This window comes from Fukomys damarensis, unplaced genomic scaffold (genome assembly GCF_012274545.1).
Source record: "Fukomys damarensis isolate Sample0158 unplaced genomic scaffold, DMR_v1.0_HiC HiC_scaffold_14, whole genome shotgun sequence".
Classification (NCBI taxonomy): domain Eukaryota; kingdom Metazoa; phylum Chordata; class Mammalia; order Rodentia; family Bathyergidae; genus Fukomys; species Fukomys damarensis.
In genome coordinates, this window is record NW_022900926.1 from 35,532,888 (window position 1) to 35,548,417 (window position 15,530).

General features: G+C 32.2%; 1 protein-coding gene across 4 annotated transcripts in view; it reads right to left on the minus strand.

Moving 5' to 3' along the window:
• Stxbp5 (syntaxin binding protein 5) overlaps nucleotides 1-15,530 on the minus strand; it is a 179,001-nt gene that overhangs the window by 11,296 nt on the left and 152,175 nt on the right. For all 4 annotated transcript variants that reach the window (XM_010639597.3, XM_033763319.1, XM_010639606.3 and 1 more), the window contains 3 exons: nucleotides 13,584-13,953; nucleotides 13,101-13,266; nucleotides 3,082-3,193 (listed from right to left, as the gene is read on the minus strand). In XM_010639597.3, coding sequence (XP_010637899.1) covers nucleotides 3,082-3,193; nucleotides 13,101-13,266; nucleotides 13,584-13,953 — 648 coding nt within the window. The remainder of the gene's footprint in view (nucleotides 1-3,081; nucleotides 3,194-13,100; nucleotides 13,267-13,583; nucleotides 13,954-15,530) is intronic.

Consider the following 15,530-nt stretch of genomic DNA (forward strand, 5'->3'; position numbering starts at 1 on the left):
GTGTAAATACCGAATAGTTTCCCTGGTGTGAATAATCTGCAATAATACATAAGATCCTAATAAGATTACTGACATTTAGAAATGGGAAGAAAGGAGCTAAAGGTGTAGGGAAGGTGGGATGGGTAGGGGAAGGGTAATAAGGGAAAAGAAAAAAATGTGAGATAATGAAAATAAAGTGTTTGTAGATGGGGAGGGGAGGAGGGATGAAGGGAGGGCAGGGGTAAGGGGAAAAAATGAGAATCAAGACTTGTCATGTAGAGGTACAAGATCCCAGCAATGAATGTAACTGTACTGTATCTCTAAAAATGTACCAATAAACTCAATTAAAGCTGGAAAAAAAAAAAGGCAAGTGAACTGTGAATTCTTGGTACAAACCAAGTATGAGGTTGGCATATTGCATTTATTATTAAATGTTGGATGTGGCATACTAATACTACAGTTTAATTTTTGTATCTATATTAATGGGTAATATTTATTTTTTGCCCCCTTTCTTGTACTAGTTTGGCTTTAGTGTTAAAGTTATAATAACCTCACAAAATAAGTATTTTCTTTTTCTGTTTTGTTAGAGTTTTATATAGAAGTACAATAATTTTTTTTCTCTAAATATCTGGTAGAACTTACTAGTGAAGCCCATTTTGTGGCAGGAGTTTACTTGTAGAAAAGTATGAAATAACAGTTTCAATACTACATAGTTATAGTGCTATTTAGATTTTTATTACTGTTTTTGTACATTGTTATATGGTGATTTATTTCAGCAAAATTTTCAAAAATTTTACTGTGAAATTATTTTTTAAAATGGTTAACAGTGATACCTTTTTTTTTTCATTTCTGCCTTCCTTTGTTCTTGCTTGGTTTCACCAGAGGTTTATTAGTTTTACTTTTTCTGCTTAAAAATCAATTTCTTGCTTCTGTTATATAAAGTTGATATATTGAAATCAAATTCCCAATGTGATGTTGGAGGTGGGACATGTGAGAGGTACTTAGCCCTCCTGAATGGGAATAGTGCCGCTACAAGAGTCAGAGAGCTAGCTTGCTCACTTTCCCCTTTGAAGACACAGTAAGAAGTACTTATGAATATATCTATTACTTTCTTTCAAAATCATTGTTTTCTACCTCTCTGACATTCCACAGAGGATTACATTCTTTCTATCTGAAGTATACTCTTTAGAACTCCCTTTAGTGTGGTAGCAATGCTTATTTATTTGTTCATTTGCCTGAAAGTATCTTAATCTATAATTTTATATGAAATGAAAATACCTTCCATTAATTACAGCCAGTATATAGATCATCCTATCGTATATTGAGAAGTCAGTTATTGGTCTATAGTTTTATTTATTTATTTATTGAGACAGGGTCTTGCTATGTCACTCAAACTGGGCTTGATCTCACTATGTAGTCCAGGCTGGCCTTGAACTCATGGCAGTCTTCCTGCCTCAGCTTCCCAAGTGCTGGGATTACAGGCATTGTGTCATTACATCCTGCTCAGTCTGTAGCTTTTTAAAAGGCATTCTGTCATTTTTCTCTAGCCACTTTAAAGACTGTCTGTAGTGTGTATTTTCATAAGATACATCTACCTGAGAAGTTTAAACATATCTTTGAAACTTAATAGGTTTCTTGAATTTGTACATAATCATTTATTTTAAAAACATTTCAGGCATATGTCTTTATACTGTATATTGATTCTTCTTCATACTCTTATTCCACTCAAGGTTTAAACATGTTATATATTTTCAGAGCAATTTCTATTTTTAAATCCTGTCTTCTGAATTTTTTAAAAAAATTTTTTGGTACCAGGGATAGAACTCAGGTCCCTGTACTTGTGAGGCAGGTGGCAGAACTATGGAACTAAATCCACAGCCCTGAATTTTACTCTTTTTTTTTCTTTGCTATACTTTGGAAGATTTCTATTAATTAAGTTATATAATTCTCTCTTACTTTGTATTTAACATCCATCTAGTTTTTTTTTTTTGGTACCGGGGATAGAACTCAGGACTTGATTGCAAGGCAGGTGGCAGCACCACTGGGCTAAATCCCTGGCTCATCTAAAGAATTTTTAACAATTTTTTTTTCAAATTTTCAGTCAAAGAAATCCATTTTAGTTTTTTTTTAATTTACTTTACTTATTTTTATTATCTTCAGTTATCTGATAAAATGTCCAGGCATAATACTTACGTTCTTGAACATAAATGAATTGATAAACTCAAATCTAAAACTCCAAAATCCAAAACTTTTTCAGTGCTAACATGACACTCAAAAAATTTCAGACTTTGAAATATTCCAGATTACAGATATTTTTAATTAGAGATGCTCAACTGGTAAATTTTATGCAAATATTCCCTGTACTACAAGATGTACATGAGCCTTTGAGGGCCAGGGAAGGAATATAATGGCATGGATCTTAAGGGCTCATGTGTTGAAGATTTGGTTTCTCAAATGAGAGTGGTGTAGGATCCATCAGGAATTGGGGCCTAATGTAGGGAGGATGCGTCACTTAGGGCTTGCCCTTGGAAAGGATACTAAGACCATGGTTTTTCATTCATTTCCTCTAATTTCTTCTTACCATTAGGTAAGTAAATTTGCTCTACCATATACCATCTATCCCATATGCCATATGGGCCATCCTAATGTTCTGCCTTCCAACATGCCCAAAAACAACAAAATTAACTCAACCATGGACTGAAACCTCTGAATCTTTGAGCCAAAATAAATCCTTCTTCTAAGTTTATTTTCTTAGGTTTTTTTCTCACAGACATGGAAATCTGATTTAACATACTCATCAGTGAAAGACAATCATAGGAATAAAATAATGAAGACATTTAATGTAAATAAAAATACTTTCTGAATTGTTCATTGAAAGTTGTGAATATTTCTTTTCTGCTTCTAAAGCATTCTGATTTTAGTCCCCTGAAGAAATATTTTCCTGATTTGGGAGAGAATGACAAAATATTTCTACGTATTTTGTTAAAATGTGGGTATATTAATTATTGAGACCAAGAGAAAAAGTGAACATAATTTATACATATAAAAATTTATATGGCTTGAATGTTTTTATCTTAAAGACAAACAAATAAATCAACTTACATAGCTCTTCTCTATCAAGAGATTGTGCACCACCTCCAAATAAGCCTTTAAAGAATCCCCTGTTTGGTGCTTCAGGTGTTTCTACAGGAGTGAAGAGTTCACCCAACATTTCCTTTCAAATAAAAACAAAGTTTCATTGTTAAAGCTTCAGGGAGACTAAATTGATTAACAAAACCATTGTTGTAAACTCTAATATAATCTAGACAATTAACTGTTGAGATTCACAATTAATGAGCACATTTCAAATGATCAGATTTGGTAGTACTGACAATTAAAGAGTATACCTATTTTCACTAGATTATATTTCCTTTCCATTTCAGGTAAAATTAATATATCTGCTTAGGCTGTAAGATTTTTAATCCTCAATATAACTTTTTCATATAACTCAGAAAGAATTGATAATTAGATTAATAACTAGGTCTTAGAAAGAAGAAAATTTTCTACTAGCAGGTCAAGAAGTCCTGTGTAATACTAGTAATAATAAAGTTTAGAATTATAATCCCTACCTGAGTCAGAAAATTAGTGATGCAGTCACAGCAATTTTCTTTTTTGCATGAACATATGCTAGGGAAAGAATTATACCTGAAATTTCAGAAATCTACTAGGAAGATGGAAGGGTTTGCTTTACTCTGTTAAGATTTTCCTGAAATTACTGTCAACATTCTTCAGAAGACAGAAATAGTAAAACCAAGTCTGAAAAGAAGATTGATTGCTGATATGTTACTGATTTTTATCAATAATATACAAAGAAGGAAGACATATTCTACAAGAACAGTAGCAACATTATTTACAAAGCAGCTTCAGGAAGGTATAAAAGTAGTTACTATATAAGTAGAAGTAGTCACTATATAAAGGCCTAGTACACTATCAGCTCTAGGTAGGTAGGAGTTCTTCTGTACTTTTGTATTACAGTTGGAGTGAAAATAGGTACTTTTCATGTTTCTTCTTCAGGGTTAAGCTAAGAAAATTAATAAAGGATGTACAAAGGTTTTACTTTTTGTTTGTTTGTTTTTATGGTACTGGGGATTGAACTCAGGACTGTGCACTTGTGAGGCAGGTGCAGCACCACTGAGTTAAACCCTCAGCCCAAGGTTTTACTTTTAAATATATCCATATTAATATCTTTCCAGCCAGACTGTAACAGGAGACAATAATTAACATTACATGACATAGAATTTCATTTACAATACTGAAATAGATTGAAATCCTCAGATTTTTATTTTCTTCCCTCTTTATTTCTTTAAAATAGAGTAAACCTGGAATAAAACCTTCAGGAATTCAACAAATATATAAAACTGGTTAAAACTTATCATACAATATATTGAATCTATTATTATACTGAAATTTATAGTACACCCTATGTTAAGGATAATTTTAGGCATATTTCCAACTTTTTGAAATTGTATTTCAAAGATCCCAACTTAAAGTGTATCTATTAAATTGATACAACAATAATAGCAAGATACTATTTGTGCTAAATCAAACATGATGTAAATATAAATGGTGATAGGATAAAGATTTGCTTTTAAACTTTACCTCATTTTAAAATTGCAGTTTGTACTGGTGTTTAATGAGCTTATGGTTTTATGCACATAAAGTAAGAATTTTTAAAAAATCAATCATATCTATGAGGAATATCTGACATAACAGAAAGAACAAATTCTGGAAGTATATAGGTCTGGGTTATATTCTCACCTGTGTCTTTTACTAGCAGAGGAATCTTACACATGAGTCTCTCAAGAGAAATGTTTTCTTCAACTTTAAAAAGTGGTTTCTTTGGAACATTAGTAAGATTAACAATAATAAGTATATAAGTGCCCAAAGTAGACACCAATGATATAAACATAAAAACAGAGAAATATTTTTCATATAGAAAGGATTTCTTAGTGAAGTCAGAAAATATGCAGGTCATTAGACAACAGATTAACACCTTATAAACAGACATTTTTAAAGGCAGTTCAAAAGTAAATATTAGATGTTTCTGAAACATCTCATAACATCTTAACATCTGGGGAAAATATTAAATAATACCTTTAAGTAGTTTTCACGTGTATTTATTTTTATTTATTTTGTATCAGGGATCGAACTCGGGATCTTGCACTTGTGAGGCAGGCAGCAGCACCACTGAGCTAAATCCCCAGTCCTTTCATATGTATTTAAATAAAAATTTCTGCTATACTTAAATTTATTATAACATTAATTAGTAAATGTTGATGAAAGTAGATTTGTATCTTCCTATATGCATAACAAATTATATTTATGAAACAGTACCTGCGACCTTTTTCTTTTTCTTTTTCTCGTGGATTTTCTGTGGATTAAACCCAGAGCCTTTGTACTGAGCTACATCCTGTTTTATTTTATTCTGAGACAAGGACTTGTTAAACTGCTAAACTGCCTACGGTGCAATCAAACTTATAATCTTTTCTTGCCTCAGTATCACAGGACTAGGATGACACCAACCCTGTTCAGCTGTGACTATCTCATCTAAAATATGAATACAGAGTAAAGTATGCTTGCCTTATTTTAGATCCTTGCATCTCATTTGTCTTTTATGTAAGCTAACCAGCTTAGGCAATAAACTGTAGGACCAATTTAATGAATGTGCCAATATATGAGTTTTGGTTATCATTGTAAACTTTTTATAGTACATAAAATAACACTGATTCTAATTATTTTGAATGAGAATTGAGTCTGGAAAAATAAATATCTGCAAGATAAGTATAGCAGTAAATTTCATACTGAATGAATATATATGTTTAAGAAAAGTTACTAATTTATCAATTATTTTTACAGTAAGTATTTGGGTTTTTTAATAAATTATAATCTTGTGCTCAGCAAAGTTATTAACCTAATTGTTTAAAATGAGTTAAATGGTATGTTCCATTTATATGATTGTGGTAAGCTTTAAAGCTTACAAATGAATCAAATTGATTTAAAAAATAGGTTTTTTATGTTTGCTCTTTACAGTATAGTCCAAATATTACTATATAACAGAATTTAAACATTTAAATATATAAATATGTACTTTTGACTGCCTCTTAATCATAAAAATTCTTAAGCCCATTAATTTTTTGAGCAGCTTTTTTCAAGTATAACTGAAATAGCAAAACTGTACATATTTAAAGTATATAATTTGGTAAGTTGCCATTTGTATAAACCCATGAAATCTTCACCATAATCTAGATTGTAAACATTTATCATTCTCAAGTTTTCTTGTGTCCCTTTGTAAAACCTTTTATCGATACTCTTCCCCACCCTCAAATAACTGCTTGTCTGCTTTCCTCATTAGATTAATTTGCACTTTCTTGAGCTTTATATAAAAGGAATTATGTAATATATACCCTTCATAAGATTGCTTCTTTTACTTAGCACAGTTATTCTGTGACTCAACAATGTGCTGATTGTATCTGCAGTTTATTCATTTCTATTGCTGAGTCATATGCTCTTGTACGAATATATTATAATTTGTATCAATTCAACTGTCCAGGGCATTTGGATGGTTTGAAGGTTTTGGCTATTACAACAACAACGAGAAAAACAAAAACAATATAAATATAAATTTCCTTTTGCTTTAAGAAAAAAAATACAAAACAACTATAAGTAGAATGGCTGGATCTTTCATTCACAAATGTTTAACTTTTAAAGAAAGTGCTGTTTTCGTTGTACTCCTTTATATTTCCATTAACATTGCATGAGAGTCCTGTTATCTTTTACAACCTTACTCAAAACTAGTCATGGTACTCTTTAATTTTAACCATTCAAATAGGGGCTTAATGATATTTCACTAGAGTTTTAATTTACATCTCTAATGATGAATGATGCTGAGCATCTTTTCAAAGTGAAGTAATCCTTAAGAATATTTTGCTCATAGTTTTGGTTGTCTTCCATCTGCTGGGTTTTAGGAGTCTCTTTTGTGTGGCCCCCATCTCTTCTTTTTTTTAAAATTGGTTACAGAGATGAACAGGTTCAGTTCTGGTTTTTAAACATGCATATAACACGCTTTATCACTCTCACTCCCCCATCATCTTCCTTTGCCCTCCCTTTGAGTCTCTTATATATTCAAGATTCAGGATTATTCTACATATGTACTTTGCCAATATTTTAGTCTAGTCTGTGGCCTATCATTTTTAATTTCTTGTCTTTTGAAGAGCAAAAGTTTTAAATTTTGTTAAAGTTATCAACTGTTCTTTTAAAGATGGTATTTTTGTTGACATGGCTAAAAAAACTGTTCATGATATTTTCTTTTATGTTTCTTTGTGAAAGTTTTATAGTTTCAGGGTTTACATGTAGGTCCAAAATCCACTGTGAGTAAATTTCTATATATGGACACAAGTTTTTTTTTTATTTCAGATTTTAGTAGCTCCTGAAGCATTTATTGGAACAGCAGTTTCTCTTTTTCATTGCTGATCCACTGACCTAATTTTCTAACTTGATGCCAACATCATTTTGTTTTGATTACTTTAACTTTATAATTCTTATAATGTGGTGGTATTAACTCATCAAGTTTTTCAGAGTTATTTTTGTCTATTTTAATTATCTGGCGTTTACATATGAATTTTAGAATAAACTTGTGAATTACTACAACAAAAAAACACTACTGGGATTCTGATTGGATTGTGTTAAGCCTATAGATAGTTTTGGAAGAATCAGTATCTTAAGCGTATTGAGTTTCTGGATCCATGAACAAGGTATATATCTCTATTTGGCATTTTTTTGTTTCGTTTTGTTTTGTTTTTGTTTTTTGAGACAGGGTCTTACTATGTAGTTGAGACTGACCTGAAACTCACTATGTAGCCCAGGCTGGTCTCGAACTCACAGCGATCCTCCTGCCTCAGACTCCCAAGTGCTGGGATTACAGGCATGCGCCACAACACCTGGCTTCTATTTAGGTTTTAATGTATTTCTTTCAATCATTCTTTGTCGTTTTTCAGTGTAGAGATCATTCACATTTTTGTCAGATTTATCCAAAAGTATTTAATATTTTTGTTGCTACTGAAAATGATCCTATTTTTTAAAATATCAGCTTCTAAATGTTCATTACTACTGTACACATAAGGAATTATTTTTGTGTATTGCTCCCATATCCTCCATCTTTGCAAAACTAGTAGCTCTTTGAGTAGATTTTATCAGATTTCCCATGTAGATGACCACGCCATCTATAAATAAAGCGTTTTAACTTTTTCCTTTCTAGTGGTAATTCTCTCCCTCCCTCACTCCCTTCTTTTTCTAAATGTTCTCATTAGAATCTTAAAAACAACACTGAATTTAAGTGATGAGAGTGAACATCCTTTTATATCTTTAAAAATAAAAAGTTCAGTATTTCATCCTTAAGTATTATGCCAGGCATAGTTTTTCTTATACGTTCTCTACAATCTCTTCTAGTCCTTGTTTGCTATTTTAAAAATCAGGAATGGATGATAGATTTTCTCAATTGCTCTTCATTTTTTAAAAAAAATTTATTGAAACAATGAATTACAGTGGTTTTCAAATGTTAAGTGAATTCTGTTTTCCTGGGATAAATCTCACAGAACCATTACATACTATCCTTTTGTTATATTGCTGAAATGAATTTTGCTTAGAATTTTTGCATTTATTTTTATAAGGGATATTGGTTTACATGTAGGTTCCTTTTCTTATAATGACTCTTCAGTTTTGGCGGTTAATTAATGCGTGCTTCATAGAATCAATAGTGTAGTATTTCTCTCATTTCAATCTTTTGCAAAAGAGCTGTATAGAACTAGTACTAGTTCTTCCTGAACTGTTGATAGAGTTCAAAAGAGAATCCACCAGGTCTGGAACTTTTCTTTGTTCCATAGTTGCTAACCTCAATTTCAATTTAATAAAAATAGGATGTAACAGGTTATATATCTTTTCTTGGGTGTGCTTTCATACTTTGTGTCTTTAAAGGAAGTTGTCTATTTTATCTGTTTTAAAATTTACTGATGTAAAATTGTTTATAATGTCTATAGAATATATCTAGTAACATGATACTTCTCTTATTCCTGTCCCCGCCCTTTTTTGGTACCAGGGATTGAACTTGGGACCTTGCACTTGCAAGGCAGGCAGCAGTACCACCCTGGCCCACTTCTCTTATTCCTAATACTGGTAATTTGTATCTTCTCTTCATAATCAGTCTATCTTAAGTTCAGTTACACTATACTGATTCTCTCAAAGAATCAGCCTTTGGTTTCATTAGCGTTTTCCTGTTTTTGTGTTTTCTGTTTCACTGATTATCCTTTGGATTTTACTTTATTTGTTTTGTTAACTGTAGTTTAATTTGCTTTTTTTTTTTCAGTTTCTTAAGTGGAAACTGAGGTAACTACATTGAGATCTCTTCCTTTTCTAATACAGGAATTTTAGTGTTATAAATTTGCCCCTATATCTAAACACACAGTTAATTTTCCCTATTGTCACATTTTCAAGTTCACTGATCTTTTCTTCTACAATGTTGCAAATGATGTTAATGTCATTCAGTATGTTTTTCACCTCAAGTACTACAGCTTCTCACTTTCAGAATTCTTTTTTTTGGTACTGGGGATAAAATTCAGGACCTTGTGCTTGCCAGGCATGTGGTGACACCACTGAGCTAAATCCTCAGTATCACTTTCAGAATTCTAACTTTGATCTTTCATACCTTCCATGTCTCTAACTTCTTGAATATCTGGAATACAGCAATAATACTGGTTTCATATACTTCTGCATGAATGCTAACATTTATGTCCATTCTGGCTTCATTAACATCCTCCATCCAGCATGGATCTTATTTTTCTGTATCTTTGCATGCCTGGTTGCATGATGGGCCCTATGACTTTTAACTTGTTGGGTGCTGGATATCGCTTATTTCCTCTAAGTTTTCTTGAGCTTCACTAAGGTATACTAAAACATTTTAGGCATTTTGGGTCATACTTTTGCAATCTGTTATGCAGGTCTAGAGTAGAGGCTGAAAAACTATCATCCAGATATCAGCTTTTAATCCCTACAACCCACCAATCTTATCTGGTCTGGAAAATAGGTCTGTGCAGATGTTATTGGGTATCTTGTCCTGGGAAAATTATCCTGTATTATCTGGATGAGGTGTAAATCCATTTTAAGACAGAAAGGCAGAGGAAACTGTGACATGTATAGAAAAAAGGTGGCAACATGGCCATGTGGCCACGGAGGCAGAGAGATTGGAGATTGGAGATTGGCTGCAAGGAATGGCAGAAGCTATCAGGGACAGATTTTTCTTGAGCTTCTGGAGGTAATAAGGCCCTAAGAGCTTTCCTCTGGCTTAATAAAATTGCTTTTCTAGAAGTATGAGCAAGTAAATTCTGTTCCCCCCACCAAATTTGTGATGATTAATTACCAAAGCCCCAGGAAACTAAAATACCCCAAAACTGCAAGTTTTTCTAATCTAGCTGTTGAAATAGGCACTGTTTCTGGCCCAGGTCCTAAGCATGGTTATTTCTTTCAGGTGGTTCTTTCTCTGGACAGGGTTTAGTCACATCCTCATGCCAAGCAGCATACCACTGAACACTGTTAGGGGATGCCCTACAGATTTCCAAGGTTCTCTCTCTTTGTAGCTTTCCTTTTTAACTTACTTGGTGTTTTCAGACTCTTAGTTCTGCCAGATTTTGCCTCAGTATCTTCTCTGTGTACCATGTCCTCACAAGTCAGTCCCATTATAGCTGGGACACCTTGTTTGTTTCCTCTCTCTAGGGACTGCTCTTCTTTGCCTGATGTCCAGGATCTTGGAACACTATAATTTTTTGAGTTTTGTTGTATTTTGCTTGTCTTTCTTAGGTTGTTTCAGGAAGAAAGGCTAATCTGTTCCCTCTGATTTCAACTTGGCTAGAAAATTCATTGTCTGTAAGCACCTTTTTACGTTTTTGGCTAAAGTTAAATGAATGCAAAATGTAAAAGGACATTCAAGAAACCATGAAATAGTATTTGCAAAGTTCATAGGAATCTTCATTTGACAGATTTTTACCAAGGCAATTTTTTCTACATACTGAAAATATGGAGGTAAGCAAAATGCTAATATTGTCCCCAAATATTCAATCATAAACTTGAGTATTCATTTTTCATTTATTTTTGATTCATGAAGGCATATACTAGAGTTACTGAAATAGTTTACATCTAAAAAAACAGCTTCACAATAAAACATAAGTAAAATTTACTACAGCTGCTATCGACTTTCACTAAAGAATAGCTATGATCAAAGGATAGAATAAACTGATCTCAGTAAAGTGACAAAATTTAGAATCTTGTATAGTTTAAGAATAGAAATTTTATTCATTCATTCATTCATTCATTCATTTATTTATTTATTTATTTATTTATTTTTATTTTATTCATTCATTCATTCATTCATTCATTTATTTATTTATTTATTTATTTATTTATTTATTTATTTTGGTACACAAGGAGCAAACCTGGGTCTTTGAGCTTGTGAGGCAGGGGGCAGAACCACTGAGCTAAATCCCTGACCCCAAGAATATAAATTTTAGATAGAAGTGAATTAAGAATATGTCAATTGTCCATGCTATTTCTTAAAAAATAGATTTTACTAGCAAAAGAAACACTAACAGGAAAATTTTGAGATTTATCTTCTAGATAAAAAGCAAAATGTTATGTCAGAAACTATCAAACTCTAAAAAACCACATTCACTCAAAAATAAATGAGAACTTACATCTAAAATGTCATATTTAATTTTGCTTTACTCTCAAGGTTTACAGCCTTCAGGACTAAATTTCCATTTTAGCAAAGCATACTGAAGTACCAACAATAACATATGATATTTATGAAGCACTTTTATAATAGGCATAGTTGGCAAAACTATATCTATCACCTTCTATAGTCCATACCATACTGTCTGAGATATGTACTTACTTTTCTTCTAATTTTAAGTAAGGTGAGGCTCAGAGACAGCATGTAACTTGTTTAAAATCATATAGTTGCATAGTATACAAAGATGAACTTGACTTAAATCTTCTTGACTTTAAAGTTTGTGTTTTATAAATAAGTAGTAAACTCCGATTTACCAAGGAAGACTAATAAACTGCAAAAACTTTACTATACAGTCCCTTTAAAGTTTTACCTGACTGTCAATCAGTATTTCAAGAACATCTTTACTTTAGAAAGTACAGTCACACTGATCACTGTCATTACATGTAAGCACATAGGACACTCAAACACTAAAGAAGACATAGTCCTTTATTTAACATGTTCATGACAGGGTCATAGTTTATATGTCTCGTTGCCAGGTGGTTTGAACCACCACTGGTACATGCATAACTGTCCAACTGGGTGGCTTTTCATTAATTTTGCTAGTGAAAAGACTGATAAAAGTCATCAGATCCGTTTGTTCCAGCAGTGGTACAAACCACTCGATGGGACTGTTATTCATATGCTACTGGTGGCTCAAAACAAGAACATGTTAATGCATGTGTTCATTGTCTCTCAAAAACAAAATTAGAGGGTTGGGGATTTAGCTCAATGGCACCATGCCTGCCTTGCAGGCACAAGGTCCTGAGTTCGATCCCTGGTACCAAAAAACAAACAAACAAAAAAATAAAACAAATTAGAGAAAACTTATGTATGAATATGCATAAATATTATATTTACAAGCATGTTTAAATATCTTTGTGAATACAAAGTTATGTACAACAGGCTCACACAATTTGCCCAGAAATAGGTACAATTATTTTCACCCTGATACATTTCTTTAAAATGACCTGTATGTTTATCTATAATAGGTATTTAATTCTATGTGGAGGAGTTTAAAATGCATGTGACATTTCATATTTCTTTTTCTACTCCTGGAAAGACAAGTATGACTCAATAAGATGAATTCCTCCATGTAATAAAACTAGAACGAAGGCAATTTTATCACAGGACTCTCAAAGTGTCTAATAAATAAGCTCATTTCCTAAATAAGCTCATTCACATACTTCAGTGAGAAAGGGACAGACAATATAACGTACTTTAGAGAATTCTTTACCTATAAAGATATTATAGCAATAGCTTAGTTATTTACCTGAAGATTTTCACAGGTCTCTTGACTATATGTAAGTCTCTGGATTTCTGTAGGTGAAACAAGATATAATGCTTGTCCATTGTTGGTGAAGCAGAACGTTCTGGCTATCCGCATATTGGTGAGGGGCAAGTAATATACATCCAACAGAGGCCTTAAGCTTGGCAAGCTTGAGAAAAAAATTAAAACTTGTTAACAAAAGCATGGTAGGTTTTAGTATTGAACAGAATATTACAGAAGTTAAAATGGCAAAAGACTTTGGAAATCTTATGATTTAGTTTATACATCTGAGTGGGGGATAAAAAATTATTTACATTTCTCATATACTTGTTCACTAACTGAATAAAAATAAATTTTGAGTATGTAATACTACAAACAAAAAAGGATTTTTTTCAAACCGAACATAATTCTGTAGTATGATCTGAGATAGGAAAGGCCATGTCTGTGTTAAAATAAAACAAAACAAAACAAAAAACTCATTCTTACCTGAAAGTCATAATATGGCCATTGGCACAGAAACAGGCAAGGCAGATACTGTTACTCAATGCTACAATATCTCCACGAAGCACGAATGAGGTCTCTGTAATGTTTTGTTTATAAGCACAGTTCTGGGTTGGCAGTGAGATTACTTTTGCTTGCTTTTCAGAACATATCACTGCATACTGGTTTTCACTAATTTCCTGAGAAGAGGAGGGGGACACTGAGACAGGCCGCCTTTTTTTTAATTTTTCCTTTTCATCTTTTTCTTCAGGAACATTGTGTTCTTTCCAGGGTTCATAAGCAGGTGGCATTAAGCAGCCTGTCGTATCCAGGAATGCCATTCTCAAGATTGCACCTTTCAGCCTCAATATAGTACCTAAAATACCGAAGTTTAATAAATCACTCAAATATTTTAATTCACAGAGTAAATATGCTTATTCCAACTCTGACACTAAATAGACATTCAAAAATATGTTAAACACACATTAAACTAAAATTATATGCTGGGTCATTGATAGGGTTAGAAAATCAAGCACGGTACTTATGAGTCTGTGACAAGATATCAATATTACACATTCCAAGTGGGTAAATGCCATTAACTAAAAATTCATGATCTAACTAAATGTGAATTTGCGAACACGTATCTGACATACAGATTAATAACCAACTGGCGTCATGGGTATCTGGATCTATGTCTCCTTTCATACTCAATAACTGTTCTATCAACAAACATGAGAGCAAGTAGATGGCACATGCAACTGGAGCTGTGCTGTCCCACATGGCCACTACTAGTCACATGTGGCTGCAGAGCACTGGAAATGCGCCTTGTCCAAACCATGGGGGACAGTTGTGGTATGCTATGAGAGTGGAGCACATGCCAGATTTGAAGACTTTAAGACAACAGAACAAAACCCTTAAATGTAAAATAGAACTAATTTAAAAATAAGGATTATATGCCAAAACAACAGCATATTATTAAAATTAATTTCACTTATTTTTTAGTATTTTATATGGCCATTAGAAAATCTAAAATTAAATATGCAGCTTAACTTATTTTCCTAATACAGTGCTGATCTAGAAGGGATATGAGAAAAATATTCCATGTATTTTCTAATATTACCTCTAAAGGCATAACTTCCTTTTGAACTACTTACCAATAAATACCTAATATAACTCAGCATTAATTTGGTTAGTTTATAACCTTAATTTAGGGGTTATATTTATTATTTGCTTTAGTTTGTGGTGTCTTTTTCTTACACATCTTCAACAATGTACAAAAATGCTTTACCTTCACTTTGAAGAAAGCTAAGGGATACAGAATTGACTTTGTTTTCTAGTTCTTATTTTAAAGATTTTTCATGTATTTTTACTTACATTTATAATAATCTTTTGTGGTTTACATAACATTTTCCACAAATCACTTTATTTCTAAGAGGAAGAGTTCTTGATGACCCTCAAATTTTCTTAGGAGAAAAAATATACTTTATTCTTTGGACTTATGTTTTCAATACAGTTGAGTTGTCAATAAAATAAACAACACGTAAAGCTGAATTTCAGATAAAGATATTCTTTTAGTAAAATATGTCCCAAATACTATACATTTTCCCAACACTGCATGGGACACACTCATATTTTAAAAAGTATTTGGCATATAAAACTAAAATTTGACTGGGCATCCTGTATTTTCACTGGCTAAAATTACTAAATATAACCACCAGTTTAGATTTGACAAGTAAATAATTTAAATGACTTATTTTGAACAGTTTGGTAGAAAAATGAGAAATGTGGAACAGTTATAGCTTTAATCACTATAAATTTTCCTTTTCCTCAAATATATTCTAAAGCTAGCAATTTTCCTACCAGCTCTTATTTTTTACTTTGATTTACTTGAGGAGTCCTAGCTTTAAAGTCTTAATGAAGTTGGCTGAATCATTCATATAAGTTTGGAAACGA